Here is a 17,648-nt window from a genome sequence, read left to right as displayed (position 1 = left end):
ATAAAACGAGAACCAAGAGAATTTTGAGCTGGAACTGCATGAACTTTTTCTTTTTTGTTTACAGAGCATCTAATGTGGACGGGGGGCGCTTCGCGTGATCGTGCCCCAGGCGGAAGCTCGCCTCGGGACGGCTCAGGGGTCGGATTCACAAACGTGATCGTAAGTAACGACAAAATGCGCCTAAGACTTCGCAGCCTGCGACACGCGTACGACTGTGTCCTAAGCACGATTCACAAAGCTATCGTAGTGGAGAGACAACCGCTTTTGCCGAGGAAGAGAGAATTGCTCATTTCCTGTCACGTGCAACACGGAAAGAAACAGCCAACGGGTGCGAGACTATGTTTTCACTGTGGTAACGATGAGAGAATCTGCGATCGTACCAATAAGAGGCATCCCGTTAGAAGAAGAAGAAGGCGTCCGTCCCAATTGTGTTGTTACTACACGTGCTCTCAGTCTTTCGGTAGCCATAATGGATGTCATGCAATCACAGTCGAAACGCGTTCGACGACAGCAGGGATATTCCCAGTATGTTCGTCTCGGGGGATGTGTGGTACCCATATTTGCAGCTTTTCTGGCTCTACACTATCTGCACTTCGTCGTAACTTTCCCGTACGACGGAGTTACGACAGATTCTGTCGCACGAGCTTTTTGTGAATCCGACCCCTGGTTCACAACTACAGCTTTTAAGAAACTCGCTCGAGATATTGGGGTGTAGTGTTCAATATGGTTGTGCAGCGCAGTACTTCGCTGGCGTTTGGAGAATTTCATGACAAGCATTTCGGCCGTCACCGGCGATTTACGCGTTAGTCCTCCCTCCCATACGGCGTCCTCGCCTTCGCCCACTGGCAGTCTGTGTAGATGTTTACACGCTGAGCAACGCACACGCGGCCCTCGGTGTGCATATCATTCGTCTATCCCGACACTGATTCCTTGTTTAGGTGCAGCATTAAATTTTCTTAATCAGACGAGCACAACACGAACCAACGCACAAGAACGGCGAAACGATACCAACTCCCGATAGCGACAGCACACGCGCATGCAACCTTCGCGCGCCGCTGTTGCGTAGTTCTGCATCGTAGAAGTTTTATTCATGCGCCGAGGTGCTCTATGTGGATTTCTCACGTAAAATTTCAGCCATACATTGTGTGCGTTTCCCTAGTGGAGGCTGGTTACCAAAAGCCGGTCCGCACAACGCGCATCCTGCAGGACTGGCGAGAAGCCGTCGAGAAATCGTTTTGCCGACGCGTTTGATGATTTTGTGTGACGCTGACGTCACGAGCACGGAACGCACCGCTTCTGCGCGTTCCCGTCGGGAAAACGCCCCATGGGTTTGGCGCGTATAGTTCGTGAATTCGGGAAACTTCGAATATTCCCAGATATTTGATGTACTCGAAAGCCTCGAATATAAAATCGTCGAATCGAATTGAATACGAATATTTAAAATATTCGGCACAGCCGTACATTTTTAGTATCTTGTACAAGCCTGGCTGGCGGTGCTGCTAAGTAAAGGTGCGTCAAATATGCGGGGGGAAAGTATCAATAGCGCCCAACTTGGGAGTGCATTAACTTTGTGGGCGTACTAATTACGGGAGCAAATACGGCAGTTAAATTCTTTCTGATAGTACTTACCTGACACAATGGAGAAAGTCATCTGGGCATTGCGTCCTCGATCTCTATCTACCGCTCGAACGTCAACAACTGATGTGCCGATTGCCACAGTCTCGTACACCTTGCCTTCGAACATGGAGGACAAGAATTCAGGAGGATGATCATTGTGATCTGACACGTTGATTATGACCCTTGCAAAGTTGCGCTTGTTCACGGGAGCTCCCATGTCTTTGACCATAACAGTCAACATGTGCCTTCTCGCTTCCTCGTGATCCAGTGTCTGACGCGTTGACAAGACACCCGTGAGTGAGTCCACTGTGAACTTCTGTAGAGTTAGAGGGCTTGCACTGGTGGAATATAAAATGTAATTAGTAGAAGTTACTTAACATATCTTTACGATGCAAAAGATACATGATACCACATATGACTATGACGATGGGAATACTTCCATAACTCCCATCATTAAAATACTGAATATTGAACAGTGTAATGAATTTGCGGAGGATCTCTACATCATCATACCTGTTAAATATGGAATAGAAAAGCCTTTTATCCTTGTCAGCGTCAGCACCAGTTAGCTGGACAATGTCTGTTCCAGAAGGAATGCTTTCGGATATTTCTGCTCGAAAAGTGCTTTCAGAAAACTCCGGCCAGTTGTCATTTGTGTCTACGATGTTAACTGTTACCTAGAAATAAAAAAAAAACACCATGTGACATGTTCTTTCAGAGATATAAACTCAACGTTGCACTCACCATAGTGCTTGCTTTGCCAATGCCATCGGTGGCTTCAACAGTCAAGTTGTACACAGGTGTAGTTTCCCAATCTAGAGGCCTTGCTAGTTGGATAAGGCCTTCTTCTTTCCGTATCATAAATTTGTTTTCTTGATTACCTCCTGCGATAGGAGAGTTAGAAAACATATTTAATTTTATATGAACGGCTGTAAACAAAGAAGTCAAGAAAGGTAAAGGAAGGTCTGAGGTTTTACTGCTTTTAAAGTCTAGAAGGCACTGCAGAAAATAAAGGTCTGCGCTCTTTCACTTGTGTTAATAGCTCTGCCTGGCATAGTTCTGTGCTTTGTGTGTTGTTGTCTCTGCACTTTATTTAGGATTACGGCACCCACGCATCACTTCACAAGACATCACTTGAAGAAAATCTTGAATCTTGAAGAAAAAAATGATAAAAACCTCGAAGAAAAAAGAATCCGACAATCTGCATCTCCAGGCAGTTACCAGGAGTAACTATGCGAAATATTTACTCCCAACTCATGTTACATGTGAACAACACATTACAACATAGTGGCTGTTGTACTGAAACTTGCAAACAGAAAGTATTTGATACAATATACTTCTGTGCATTATATATTTCTAAACAGTTTATGTTCATGCACCCTATGAGGACACTACTTTCTGAACTGCCCCTTTCTTTAGTTTATTGTTCAGCATGATCCACCAACAAGGGTCCTGGGTTCTCACTGGGCGATAAAGTAATAAACTCTGAAAAAGGCAAAAAGCCTACAGCAGACCGAGGACGTTCAGTCGAAACATGGATCGCAATCTACAAACACCCAGGCTAAGCAGCACAATGTACTGAAAGTTGGGTGCAAATTTGGGTGGGCGGGTAGGTGAAAGGCCTTGAACAGACCCGTGAAACCAAAGATCATTAAGACAAACATAACATAACATAACATGAAACATAAGACACATACCGTGCACCCCCATTGCACTCGACTTTCAGTATATAGACGACCTGCACCCCTACGCCATTGGTCACATAACGCCGCCGCGCAAAGCATGCTGGTGGGCACTATCAGCTTCACCAGTCTATCAGCCGACGCGTTTTTCCCGCTTCTTGCTCACCACAGCAAAATATAACCTCGAACTGTTCTTGTCGTGACGTCACATGTTTGTAAACAGAGGGTCGCCTATTGTGCTGCTTGGGAGCACGCAGTGTCCTTCAAATGTAGCAGATTATGATCAGGAGCCATACCTGTGATAGTGTACCAGAGGGAGTCCCCATCAAGGTCAACAGCTCTGACAACGGCCACCATGTGGCCCACTTTGTCATCCTCGATAGTGGGTGACACCTCGACCTCCTTGATTTTAGGAGAATGAGCTGAGCTAACAGGGCGGGCCACCACGTGAAGCTGCACCTTAGTGGTACTGTACAAGGAAGGATCTCCCTGGTCGAAAGCTTTCACCTTGAAAAAGGAAGTTTGAGAAGGAGGCACATTAAACCATTGACACTGTGCTCACAAATATGCAAAAGTGTTCCCGTTTAACACAAAATACGAGATGGAAATTAGTACCATCAGCCCACAATCTCCAGTAAAGTATGTTCTTTTTTGTTTTTGTTTTTTTCAAAAATGGAAAGAACGAAGCAGTGTTTTTCCCGATTAAAGTGCGCCGTCTTTTTAACCATACGCGGTTGAAATCGCCACCGAAGCTCTCCTCCACGTTCCTCCTTCCTCTCGCTTCTTGACAACTACACGCGCGGTCCTGGGTGCTCCTTACGTGGTGTTTGCACACAGCTCGCAGGAGGGAGCGTCGGTAAATCATGAGCGTACTATGCGGTGAGCCGGTGACGTCACGGGTGACGGAAACAGCGGTGACAGGGTCAATTTTCTCCGCACGACATTTCTGCCGCCGCTCATCAGGGCGCGTCGCCAGGTGTATCAACTTCGTATAGCTTCGGTACTTCGTTTAAGTTGTGTCGTGACAAAACCATTCGCTTGCCGGACGTATAACTTCAGTGGTATATGTTCAGGAACGTCACTGTCAAACACACACACACACACACACACACACACACACACACACACACACACACACAAAAGAAATCGTTTCATAGTCCTGTTAAGATGACAATCGCACGCGAACCCCCTCTTATAGACCGATGTTAAAGGGACTATGAAACGATTTTTTTCTTCGTTTCGTTCGAAAGAAGACATTTTTCTGAGTCTAGAACCGAAATTTTACTTTCGTCGCGCGAGCGGATTTCTCGGGAGCGAATTTAAACGGAGCGGCGAAGGGAGGACAGCTGGCGCCGCGCCGTGACGAGCTGCCGAGCGGAGACACAACGGGTAACTTGACGCGACCACGGCCGGCTCAGCAACACGTCATCGTGACGTGTTGCCGAGCCGAGGAATCCCGCCAGGAGCATGCGCCGTAGGATCCCGCGTATGCGTTCATCGGGAGTGGAAATCTCAATGACAGCAGCTTTCGTGCGATCGGCAGATTTCGGCAGTGGCGGCAGCCACAGCGCGAGCTCGCGGCATTACTTGCCATTGTGCAACACCGGTGACGTAACGGGGAACCGAAGAGCGGTCCGTACAGTTACACCATCGGCAGGGAAATATGCGCGGGAGAGGAGGAACGCGGAAGAGACATTTCCAGCGCGCGCTCCTCGCAGAGTGGAGCGATTTCGTCCGGAAAAATTTGTGGCATATTAGTTTCTCTGCGGGAAGAACAGTTTCCATCGAAAAAAAGTGTGGGGGTTCGGGAAATTTCATAGTCCCTTTAAGTTGTCTCACGATGCGTTAGCTGCAAAAATGGGTGTCCATGCAACTCTGTATGAGTGAATGCAACATGGTCGCACTGTATACAAGGGTGTATTCACATGACGTCAAACGAACGCGTTTGGCCGCCGTGGTGGTGGTCACCTTTTCGGCGCAGCTGCCGAGATTATCTAGCGCTTGCTCGAAACGAAGCCTAGAATGTGGTGTTTTGAAATCCGGTCGCGTCCATTCTCCTCTTTTATCCAGAACACAGTTCGTCATCGTCGTTCTCGCGTTTTCTTTTACGACAACTATGGTTGCCACATGTAAAAATGGCGCAATTTGTCATCTTTCAATGCCGCTACCATGAAAAGTGACCACCAGTGGGAGGAGCTTACGCGCATTTCACGTCACAACGTAACATAGGTGGATACACTCTATACGCTCTGCAAGTCCGCGAGGTCAATGCGCATGACGTCACGATGACGTTTCTAGGACGCTCCTGATTGGCCGGAGGATACATGTGCGCACTTCATAAAGGTAAACAAAGGAGCATTCGATGCACAGAGTGGCTCCGGGGATAGCTAAAACAGCTCTGATTTCTGTATTAGAGGTCCCACTTTTCGTTGGGGATGTTCTTGGTTTATCGACGAAAGACAAACGGAAGTTTAACACAATATGTTAAGTTATAAGTTCTTTCGTGTGAGTATATCCTGCAAGCATTTTTCCCGTTGAGTTCAGATTACGATCTCGCGGGGTAGACAACTATCTAGGGCGAACTGCGAGTGTCCTCATAGAAGTGGCAAATATAGTCACATGGCAGCTACAATGTTCTAAGCTACCGTGAACGACGGGACGAAGACAACCGTGCCTCAGCACACATACGAACTTTCATCTGACAATATGAGGCACCAGGAGCCTGATACTGTGGCAGTGGCACCCGAACGCACAATGATGGTAAACTGAGACTCCGCTGTTGTTAGGCGTTAGAACTTCTATGGGGCCACTCAAAACAGCACATTAAATTATGACCTGCCGGGGCGCTCCTCGTTTCCGCTACAAAGGCAGAGCCTTCGTAGTGCACCATGTTTGAACTGTTTCTGTAGCCACCATAAAACATAGGTTACATAGCACAATACACAAGCACAGAAACACTCCCTAGAGCCGCAGAATGTCGTTTGGGCCCGCCAGCAGCAGCAACAGCTTCGCGTTCTGCCACCGTCGACGCAGCCGTGTGCGCTTCGGAAATGAAAATGTGACACTATATCCAAATGCCACGAAGTACAGTCATAAATACAGCAGGTATTTAACACTAACGGGTTCTCTATATACTGTTTACCTTTCTATCGTTCGCGCGTGGGGCCGACAGTGGCCTTGACGAATGGGTAGCGCAGCGCGCCGCCGCGCACGTCATTTTACACCCTCGCCCTCTTCTTCTGCGCCAAAACCTACTTGCGGAGCGTATTCGCAAATTTTTGCCCACAGGCAAAGCACTGTCTGTGGGCGCCGCGGTACACCCTGATATTGTACGAAGCCAGGTGCATTAGCCACAAAGGAGTGGTGTATAACGTACCAAAAGTTCATGACTATCTCCATTGACCAGAGCAAAACGGCTATATATGGCACCAGTCGCTGGATTGATGCGGAACTTTTGGCCAGCTCCCTGCATGATGCTGTACTCGATTTCTCCATATGCACCATGATCTCTGTCGGAAGCCAACACCTACGAGGAAAAAAAAAAGAAAAAGAATAACACTGCATTTATGCCACCCCAACACGCAGATTGGGACTCCAACGTTTCGTACTGATCCAACGCTTGATGGACGAATTGGCAACTCCATCAAAATGAGCAGCCATTCTGTCGAACATATGTTCAACATCGAAGCCTATGAATGAGGGGAGAGAAATGAAAGCTGATGGACAAATAGATGCGTAAGGTACGAAAAAAAGTCCCTGCTCCTTGCAGATGCGACGTACTACTTTTAAAGTAGCACAGAAGTCATTTTTAACACCCAGTTTTCTTCCTATCAAACTGTTAAGTAGGCCAGTAAGATGCACCATGCGAAGTAATTTACACCACAGAGTCATAATTATCGCAGAAATTGAATTTAAAATACGCCGCAAAAAGCGACTGTGCGCAACGGTGGTGAAGAGCAGTACCAGCCTGTGATCTGCCTGGAACCTCGCGCTGACGCTATAAGGAGAACGCTCGCTGATTGGCCTAGAGAAATGTTGTCTGCAACTGCTCTGTCGTCTGCTACTCGGCTGTTCGGGCTTCTGATAAAGCCTTTCTCCTTGCTCGGTAATGCTTCGGCCGCTCCTTCTATCCCCAATTCTCCGGGAAAACTGGCAAAACAGGTTTACGGCGGCAAAGGGACAAGGCGCTGACCCCCACTGACCGGCAAACTAGAACGAGTCTCCTTATGCCGTCATCGGTGACGTGCCATCATACCTCCTCATCCTTGTTATAGCGGGAGTGGCGAGTTAAGGGTGAAGGCGCGGAGCTATGTTTATGTGAGTTTTTTTCTGGGAAACAAATTGCACTCATCAAAACCTTTCGCGCTATTCGGTATAATGACACACACACTTTCATCAGATGTCTTAATCTGAATTTTTTTTGGATGGCCCTCTGTACTCCTTTAATGCCCTGCGCACACGCCTACCAAAAATAGCCTTCCAGATTCGCGCGCATTTTATTGCATCTATACGTTACCTGGCACAGTTCCACAGGTTCCTCTTGGTCGTCTTGTTCAAGTACACGAAACCTATTGGATGTCTGCAGGAACCTCGGCTGGTGATCGTTGACGTCAGTAACGGTAACGATGACCTGAGTGGTTGAGGACAGCGGGGGATCACCAGCATCTGACACCGTCACCTGCCAAAAAATGCACAGCATTAGGTCCAGCATATACTATGCTTTGTTGCCCCGTGTCCTTCAAATATGTGTTACCGGCAGACCGAAAGATATGACCTAAGTACCTAAGGCCCTCACTTTTTTATGGCGCTTGTGAATATAAATGCCTAACATCTAACCCATCTGGGAATGTTTTCACCGGATCTATAGACCGTAAAGCGGAAAGAAACAAGGAGTACAACAAGACAGTGGCAGTTTGGGGTAGTTGGTACATTATCAAAAGGAATAGACTGCGATGCCCGTTACATACACACACGATATGTTACATACACATACATACACACAATACACTGTATCCGTGTTGTGTATCGCTGTCTACTCCTTTTGACAAGGGGTAAAACGTCTGAAATCGCGGTGCTGGCGACAGCTATGCAGATGACAATGCAGCTACAAACATATAAGAAGAGCAAGTTTTGAATGTTCGACGTAACGTTCTCTTCCTTTAGCATGTTAGCGCTGCACCAAAGTAAATGTGCAGCAGCTCAGGAGTATGCGTTCGTTTACGCTTCCCGCGCAAGAACTGCTAAAACACATGAAAGACACACCCAGCTGCGGAGGTATGTATCACGACCAATTTTTTTGTAAGTATAGAAGTCAATCAGTAATTCTCGGTAGCTATTGTGAATCGTTTCCTGTATTTTCCTCTAGTTCTGCACACTAGAAACATCTGCTGTATAGCTCTAACTACTTTTCCATTTTATTTAGTCATTGCCTTTGTGCTTCTTCACCTTCGTGACATACTATGCCGTTGGGTCTTACCAATGTAGTAATATTCATCTACAGGGTGTTTCAGTTAAATCCCCGGGCTAAATAATTCGCGAACCGGTGCACCAATCGAATAACTTTCTTTTTTACAAGTATCTGTCCAATACCGCCTACAAGATGCGCACCGCGTGAATGAGCGGGAGGCGCTCATTATTTAAATAAAAATGCAAATGAGTTTCGTAAAAAAGCGTAACTTCTAAAGCAGGGCGCTGTCGGTATTAAAATGGGTACTACCCCTTTTGGGACCTTCAGTGGACACCTTTCAGAGAAAAATCTGCCACCGAAGCGGGTCATTTGTTGCAGTAATTAATTGGTTTCGGTTTACGTATTTTTGTCGCGGCTGGTCGCGGCGAAGCGCAAAAGGACGTAATTCATTGGTGTAATTCATTGGTGTAAGGCCGTAATTCATTGATGGATAAGGGAGTGAAAGAGCGTCTTTTTGCGCTTCGCCGCGACCAGCCGCGACAAAAATACGTAAACCGAAACCAATTAATTACTGCAACAAATGACCCGCTTCGGTGGCAGATTTTTCTCTGAAAGGTGTCCACTGAAGGTCCCAAAAGGGGTAGTACCCATTTTAATACCGACAGCGCCCTGCTTTAGAAGTTACGCTTTTTTACGAAACTCATTTGCATTTTTATTTAAATAATGAGCGCCTCCCGCTCATTCACACGGTGCGCATCTTGTAGGCGGTATTGGACAGATACTTGTAAAAAAGAAAGTTATTCGATTGGTGCACCGGTTCGCGAATTATTTAGCCCGGGGATTTAACTGAAACACCCTGTATATGGTAATGAAAAATCGAAAATGTGCAAATAAGGCAATTACTTACCTCGAGAACGTGCCTGTTTTGCATCTCACGATCAAGTGGGATGGAGGTCGTTGTTATCAGACCTGGAAATTAACAGCAATATGTAGCCAAGGCAACATAAAGAATATCGTTCAGCCGGAAGACAACGTCCGCGCATTCTGGTAACTTTTGCATATTTTGCAACACGCGTGTTCATCAGATGGGTATTGACACTATTACACTGCGTGACCTATGTCGGCTTGAGAGTTATTTTTGTATTCCGTGTTAGCGCCACGAAGCAACTGTGGCTATGAGCAGCGTACAGATGTGGACTGATGGAGAGAGGGCAGCAGGAAGGAGTGGGGGGTTAGTATACGTCCAGGGCCTACGTCAGGAGGAACTGTGCCGACATTCGTCTGGAAAGTCTTCGGAAAACCCAGTGAAAACCTCGAACAGCACAGCCGGTGGTAGGATTCGAACCCACCACCTCCCAGTCTTCAGCACGCCCTTGGCTACCACCAACGAGCGGGACGCCCTAACCCGCTCGGCCATGCCGCTGATGGCTTAAGAATATCGCAAGAAATACCACGTACCACACAACATACTGCAACGTTGATGAACGCACACGTCTCATTTCGCAGGCCGGAGTAACGAAATAAGGAAAATACGTAAGACAAAACTACTGAGACGTATAATGCATTTATACACGTTACTCAATAAAAACATCTTTTTTTATTGCTGATATTAGGCTGAGTTCCTTTTGCCAAAATGCCATCAAAAGCGAAAAAGAAAAAATTATGCTGAGTCGGCACGAGCCATAGAAAGGGAGGAGACGCTATAAAATTGGCCCTTGTGGAACTTGACGTTACTGACCATAAAATTACAGCAGACTGTAAAAACGTGTAGGAAATAAGGCTCGTATCCGGCTGAAGCGTTGTTCTTAGGACGGTGTCGGATATTTCAGGAAATGACATAAAACACGCACCAGGCGAGGGCCTTGAAATCCGAAAGAGTGATATTGTTAATCGAATTTGCATAGAGTACTTCGTGCGGCATTAGGGCGTTGGCCACTTCGAAACAGTGCGGAGCACACTCCCCCACCGCTTCACTCGTGTCCCAATTCCGCCATAGTTCAACATACCTTTTATTGCCATACCTGTCTATCGCGGCGTGCACAGTTTCGTTTCCTATCCCTTAATCATAGGTGGGGAGTAACGCGTTACAAAGTAGTGCGTTACGGGTAACGCGTTACATTCGAGTAGTGAAATATGGTAACGCATTACATTTGGGAGAAAAGTAATGAGTAACGTAACGTCATTACATTTTTAACAACTAACGCGTAAAGGCGTTATGCGTTACTGCGTGTTCGGGAACTTGAAAGCCTGAGCGAGGACCGTGCCGGCAGAATCCGGGAAAATCCCCGATTTTTTCTATTCATCTTCAACAATGACAAGAAGGTCAAATCGACACCCACAAAGAACGCAAAAGAAGGGTTGTTGACCTACCCTGGTTGAGGTGTCACCTTCGTTTACCACCTCTGTTTTTCATTCCCTCTGGTATTTTTCGGACGAATGGGGCAAAAGCGGCAGAAAAATAGCCTCTACCCTCTGAGATAAAAGGTCACCGTCTCTACCAACCTTGACAGGGAGCACTCACTGGTCATTAGGCGTCCTCTCAGCCCAACGGGCGAAGCTCACCGATGAAAATTTTTAACATCAACTACTTCTTCGTTGCAATAAATCGCACATGTACGTTGTGTTCATGCGTGACCCTTGTTTGTGCCCAACATTGCTTGTATTGATTTGCGGAATGCACTTATGTGACTCAACCAAAAATGGTACATATTATAAGGACAACTGGTGAAGTAATGCAAAAGTAACGGCATTACTTATCACAAGTAACGGCGTTAGTAACGCGTTACCTACTACCGCAACAGTAACGAATAACGTAACGCGTTACTTTTCGAAAAAGTAGTGAGTAACGGTAGTGCACTACAAAATAAAAGTAACTTCCCCACCTATGCCCTTAATGCATATTCATGCGCAAAGGTAGACACAAAACGTGTTGCTCAGAATTGGTGGAATTACATAGCTTTCTGACACTGGAAGATTGAGGACACTTTAACACGAGTGAACCAGTACACTGAGAGTTACATTTCTGTGTTGCGGCTTCTAATGAGGATGCACCCAGAGGACAGGAAGTGACTTTGGAGTTCCCCCTCGCGCTCGCTCTCCTCCGGTTGGTAACGTCACTGGCGGTATGTCTAGTGACTCCAAAGCGCACGGGATGCCGTGTATGGAGAGCTTACTTGGTGCACGCTTTCATTCACTCTAGGGCCAGCCTTCGCAGCGTGCGCATGCGCCAGGTTAGTTTCTTTCAAAGGATCAGGTTCATACCTTAAAAGCGATAAAAAAACCGTGTCGCGAAAGAAACAAAAAGACGACAAATAAAGAGGAAAAAAAGAAACAGCACAGCCTAATTTTTAAACATTTTCGATCAAGTTCAGCTGACCTAGGCTAAATAGAGCCAGAGCCTCAGCGTCGGCAACATAAAATGAAGGCGGCATCAGCGGCCTCTGGTACCGACAACGAGAAGATAAGAAGGTCCGAAAAGTCGAAGCACAGAATACATTCGAGACGCTCGGTCAGTACTATCAAATGAGAGCTGCCCCCCCCCTTTTTTTTATGTTTAGGGTGCAGTACTGTTGCGGAAGTTTTGTGAAGTTGTTATGATCTCCACAGGACGATTGCAGAGGCCCAAGGGTATCACTACGGCTATACAACAGCTATGGTGTACAGCTGAATGTCGTTCAGATTATCAGGGCGGCACTCAGTTGAGTACCGTTGAGGTTGATCAAATAACCGAGCAAGCGAATGCGTGGGAGCAGGCAAGTAGGATATCCTGTGAATAATTTAGCCGTTGAATGCACTTTCTTGCCTAACGGAAATAAGTCCTGCGCCGATACGTTAAAGCCGCCTTCCGTATATGTCAAGATAAAGTGTAATCGGCTCGCACGGGTTCGGTCCCTGCCGCTGTCCGGCTTTTTCGACGACTGCCATATTTCTTTGCTGCCCACAAGGCCCAGAAACACAGGCAAGAGGACACTGAAACGTGGTGGTTGTAACCGTCGAATGCAAGAAGCCTAAACGGGAAGAAGTGACGTTACGTAACAATGGAAGGGGAGACCACGCGTCAGAGAGCCTGGTGGATTAATCGTTGACACGGCACAGTGCCCGTAATGTCTGGCGCGCCCTCCAAGTATCACGTATTCATATCAGAGAATCCAGCAGACAAGTAGGTTTTCCCTCTATACTGTACGGCAGTGTGTTTTCGCACAAGATACGAGGTGAACGGAAGAGAGGCCACGTGAGTAGCCATGTAAAACACGTCAGACACTACGTGGTGGTTGTATTAGGTCTGCTTGGTTGACTTGAGGCGAACTCTACTGGTCGATCTGGAGAGAGCACCCGAGTCCGCAACAGAGCAACAAAATCCGGCGATCAGGGAACGAATCCAGCCGCGAAAAGCAGTCGCGTTCCCGCCAGAGCCAGGCGGAAGTCGATGCGTGAGTCCGGCAAAGACAGGGAGTCGGCCCGAACGCTCTCTGTTGTTTCGTCTTGCAAGGAGCGAAAGTGACGAGAGTGTGTTGTTAGATTCCGGCCGAATCCGAGGTTTCTCGGCGGAGCAAGAAAGAACGCTTCGTGCCGGAGCGACTTTTACTGAGACGACAAGTGGAACACGCGACTCCGCTCCGATCGACTAGCGGTCACGATCTTGCTGGACCCGCTCAACGACATCCGCAAAGCTCATGGCTGGAGCAAGATTGTTTTCGGATTCGAAATCGGATTGGATTCGGATTCGGTCACTCCGTGCCGGATTTGGTTGCTCTGAAGCGGATTCGGGTGGTCGTTCCGGATTGATCAACAGACTTCGCCACTTGTGCTTGTGTCCATTAAATGATGCTAATGTTAGCGAACACGAGTTGGGGTCTCGGTTAAAGAACAGGGTGAACGGCACATTCAGGGTTACTTCGAGCAGCGGGACTTCCATTACCAGTAAGAGCCCGACCAATTATACCGTACTGGCTCCCTCGTCATCGTTCGTACTCCCTCCTGCGCATCCAATATACACGCATGATTGGGGGTATTCATTCTGCTCCGATCGCGCATTAGTGCCGTTCTTTAACCGGCGTGATGGACCTAGGCCCTCTCTCCGCTTCATTAGCGTCTGCTTCTGCGTTACGTGTTCGGATATTAGTTCCTACTCTCCCGCTGTTCACGTCTCCCTTCCATATGTGTTAATTTTATGTTCCACCCCTCTCGAAAAGTAAAGGAGGGACGTCACATGTGCGTGGCCAGTTTCGTGTTCTTTCTTTTCGTCGAGCAATCAGTGGAAACCAAACTATGCCTTTTTGTTTATTTGTATACAAAGGAAAAATAAGTTACCAGTATTGCTGTTTACCTGCTGATAAAAGAGGGTCAAGGTCACCGGCATATTACATCACATATTTGTATTAATTATGCTTAGACGTTCGTAACTTTCTCAGTGTGCCACAGTTAGCATTGGTGAACATGATGGAAAGTAATTGTTCTGAGGCTGGAACATAGAAACAGACAAACATTGGTGAGCCTGGGTGCGCGTTTTACAGGAGTGACAGTGCGACATTAAAGAGGCATCCTTGAAGCAATCGAAGAAGAAACAGCATAGGACTTACGAACTTCTCATAACCTTGGAAACACAGACGGTCATGAATCGATTATTATTATTACATCTTCGTAGCACAGCAACGATCCAGGGGACGTGGTTTGGAATTTCGAAGTCAAGTATAGACCGGAAGTGGACAACCGGAAATCAGGTTAGACCGGAAGTGGACAACCGGCAGTCGAATGCAATAAAGTTTCCAAAAATTTCCACAAATGTCTTTGGGTCATCAATACAAAAGCCGAGAAAAGGCGCTTAATGCTAATGCATTTCTCTCGCATTTGCCGCTAAATCGCCACTGATTTTTTTTTTTTTTCGTTTCGGCTCATTTGCACATCAAAATTCGGGAATGGGTATCCTAGCGCACGTGCGTGTTTCAGGATTTTTCAAAGATGGAATAGCTTTCAACTCGGATTGTCTTTCAATCTGCTATCTCGCTTTTGCCAGAAATCCCCTAATTAAAGAGGTAATGAATTTACGCAATTATTCATCTTGTAGTTGGATACTTTTTTCGAGGGCATGTCCGCCTGTCCGCAGAGCTCAACCTCACAAGCGACATCTACGCTGGTCTCAGAGTTTTTCATAAAAATTCTGTAAAGGATGTAAGAAAAAACACCCTGTATAATTCTTTTTCATTCTCGCCAGCTGAATAGCTCCGACGTCTCCAACTTTTTTTTCCTCCAGAGCGGCAGTGAATTTCCAACTAGGAGTTTGCAAAAAGCATTAATGATTAGCGCGCTCTTGTTGTAGCATAAAAGAAAACAGCATCCATTGGTAGCCCCAAAAGTGCTCTTCAAGAGCTTCGCCATGGCAGTGTTCAGACAAAGAACAACAAGCGATATCGTAAAGAGCCCGTTAGGTGCAGAAGAAAGGAGCTCTCCGTTCTCTGTGTTCCACTCACAGAAGCCACCATAGTGTACTCTCTTGCTGTAAGAGGGCCAATGGGTAGGGCACGGAAGAAAAGGAATAAAGAGATATAGTCAATTGAGATGTACGGATGCAATTATGCGTTGCTGGACATTGTCGTGGTCTTCTGCCACTGTGGAATTATCCGTCGCGTCTGATTCACTGTAGGAATTTAAACCGAGATGGGTTCCACTAAAAGAATTCAGAAGACGACAGAGACAGATCTATGTGTATCGCCTGTGTTCTTTTTGGCGCTTTCAGCGCGACATGCAGTACCACCAGGCCCAGTCGGACATTTTTTTTAAGAAGGGTTCAACGATTCCCTCGTAAAACATGGAAACAATTAATTTATTGTTGCCACACCGCTAACAACGGCTAAGCTTCGGTTACAACCTCAGCAACAGCTGTATCGATAGCTGCGGTCACCGTGGCTGCGGTTGTTACTTTTTCAGGCGTTCGGCAAAAACGAGAAGCTGCCGCAAGAATGGTCAGCGAGAGCAACCTGCGAGGGCTCCCCGTCACATCCAGCTGGTTAGCTGGAATGCCAAAGACAGGCTTGCATGTGAGCTGAGCCGGACTTAGTCGCGGAGAACTCTTCGGTTATTTTAAATGCAATGAACGAAATGGAATTGACCCTTTGTGACCATACTGTTGCCGCAATAATGATCACTCTTCGTAGCAACGCAGAAGCGATCGCTTATGGCACAATCACACCAGAATGCATAAGTATACGGCATGTTGAAACAAGTTTTAACGCCAGGTGTTCCGCTACTTCAAATACCCCACCTGGGTCTCGTAAACGCTTGATCCGTATCCAGTCCAACACAACGACCAAACGAAAATGAAATAAGAAAAAAACGTGAATATGAAATCTTGAATTATTCATTTTGTATTTTGCATACGTACGCTAAAGCTTGTAAGGCTATACATAACGGAGGACAAACACCGAAGTACACCGATGCGAATGTTACGTTCGTTCAAACAAGCTTTCGCGCAGTATGTTCTTCGGAGCAGTACGTTCAAGAGCTTCGAAAGGTTTCCACTTTTAAAGGTTTGAAAGGTTTTAAAGGTTGCCACTGTGCATGAATAACGTGAACGAGAATATCACTAAAGGAATATCATATAAGTGTTTACGTTGGTCTAGGAGACGTCTGCTTAAGCACTTATTTCGCATGGTTACGCCCGAATGTGCGTGATGCGAGCCTGTACGAAAAGGATGGTCATGGTTACAATCACTAAAATATATGTCCGCTTCAATCTTGAACCAATACGTTCATTCTTTATTAATGACCAAAAAGAACCTCACTAGTTTCGTTCTAAGCATGTACATATGGACATTTCATCCTCATTGTGCATCTACTTTTGTGTTACTTTGTATCGTGTTACTTCGTATATTGTTCTTTTGTATTTTGTTACTTTGTCATTTTGTACTGCTGCTGTACGCTGTACATTGGGAGGGGAACCTCAGTCAAGCCTCCTCGGCTTTTTGCTTCCCCTTCCAATCAAAAGAAACAATAAATATTGAATTGAATTGAATCTGGCACTATCACCATCAAGGTTAACCCTCAGATGTCTCAAATAGCGGAAGAAAGGAAGATAATATGAAATAGTCGAGAGAATCTTCAAAGCCATCATAACTTCAAAACGGGGTCCTGCTTCCGCAGGCATTAATTGATGGAAAGCGCGCCCTGCTTTTCCGTGTCTCCGAGAACCCTGTCTTTTTCTAGGCAAGAATTTTCCCTTGTTTCCCGTGCCTTGCTTCCCGTGTCTAATCTTTTCCTGGTTCGCGCCGACGACTAACCCGATCTCTCGTCGGTTCCGCGAAGAATTAAATGATGGCATAAAGTCTAGACCCCTTCTCATCACCGTATGTTATCTGTTATCATCTGTTATGGCGACCGTATGGTTCCACCGTAAGGTACGTGTAGAGCAAATTTAAGGTGAACACTCGAAACTTGAAGCAAATGAAGGGTCGCTGTTCCATGCGGCTATTAAGTTGAACTACTTTTACGATTAGGAGGCTCCCCCGCTCCCCTTATGAAGGGTAACTCACGGAGGCATAAACGTTCGTGTCATCGCCACGGACATTCTCCTGTGCGAAAGTTTAGTTGGGATGCGAGGTTCCCGACAAAATTACAGGTTTTATTTCTTACAGCGACTTCATAATGATCATTCGTGACTTTACGTCGCGAGACAGCTCCTATATTGAGCGATGCCACGTATACGGTGCATATGAGTCCGTTAAGTAATTTCGCCCGCCTTATCTTACGTGAGCCGAAGCATTACACACACGGTATTGAATGTCTCTCCCGGGGGAGGTACAGCGGCGGTGGTGGTGAAATGGCTTGCCGTTGTCGGCCTCACAGAGGTGGCCAACGTCACGACTGACGCCCTGGGGGAATGTGCGTCCTGGGCCGACTTCTAAGCAGGGAAGGATAACGGACGTATTTTAGTTACCGTTTCCATTTTC

General features: G+C 46.6%; 1 protein-coding gene across 3 annotated transcripts in view; it reads right to left on the bottom strand.

Annotated features, from left to right (window-relative positions):
* Positions 1 to 17,648, bottom strand: part of LOC135394478 (fat-like cadherin-related tumor suppressor homolog) — a 637,639-nt gene that overhangs the window by 49,905 nt on the left and 570,086 nt on the right. For all 3 annotated transcript variants that reach the window (XM_064625231.1, XM_064625233.1, XM_064625232.1), the window contains exons 5-11: positions 9,614 to 9,675; positions 7,816 to 7,977; positions 6,676 to 6,825; positions 3,596 to 3,806; positions 2,362 to 2,501; positions 2,131 to 2,294; positions 1,630 to 1,955 (exon numbers count right to left, since the gene is read on the bottom strand). In XM_064625231.1, coding sequence (XP_064481301.1) covers positions 1,630 to 1,955; positions 2,131 to 2,294; positions 2,362 to 2,501; positions 3,596 to 3,806; positions 6,676 to 6,825; positions 7,816 to 7,977; positions 9,614 to 9,675 — 1,215 coding nt within the window. The remainder of the gene's footprint in view (positions 1 to 1,629; positions 1,956 to 2,130; positions 2,295 to 2,361; positions 2,502 to 3,595; positions 3,807 to 6,675; positions 6,826 to 7,815; positions 7,978 to 9,613; positions 9,676 to 17,648) is intronic.

Source organism: Ornithodoros turicata, chromosome 5 (assembly GCF_037126465.1).
Source record: "Ornithodoros turicata isolate Travis chromosome 5, ASM3712646v1, whole genome shotgun sequence".
Lineage (NCBI taxonomy): Eukaryota > Metazoa > Arthropoda > Arachnida > Ixodida > Argasidae > Ornithodoros > Ornithodoros turicata.
The sequence above is the reverse complement of the archived record's forward strand: the minus strand, read 5'-3'. Positions and strand labels throughout refer to the sequence as shown.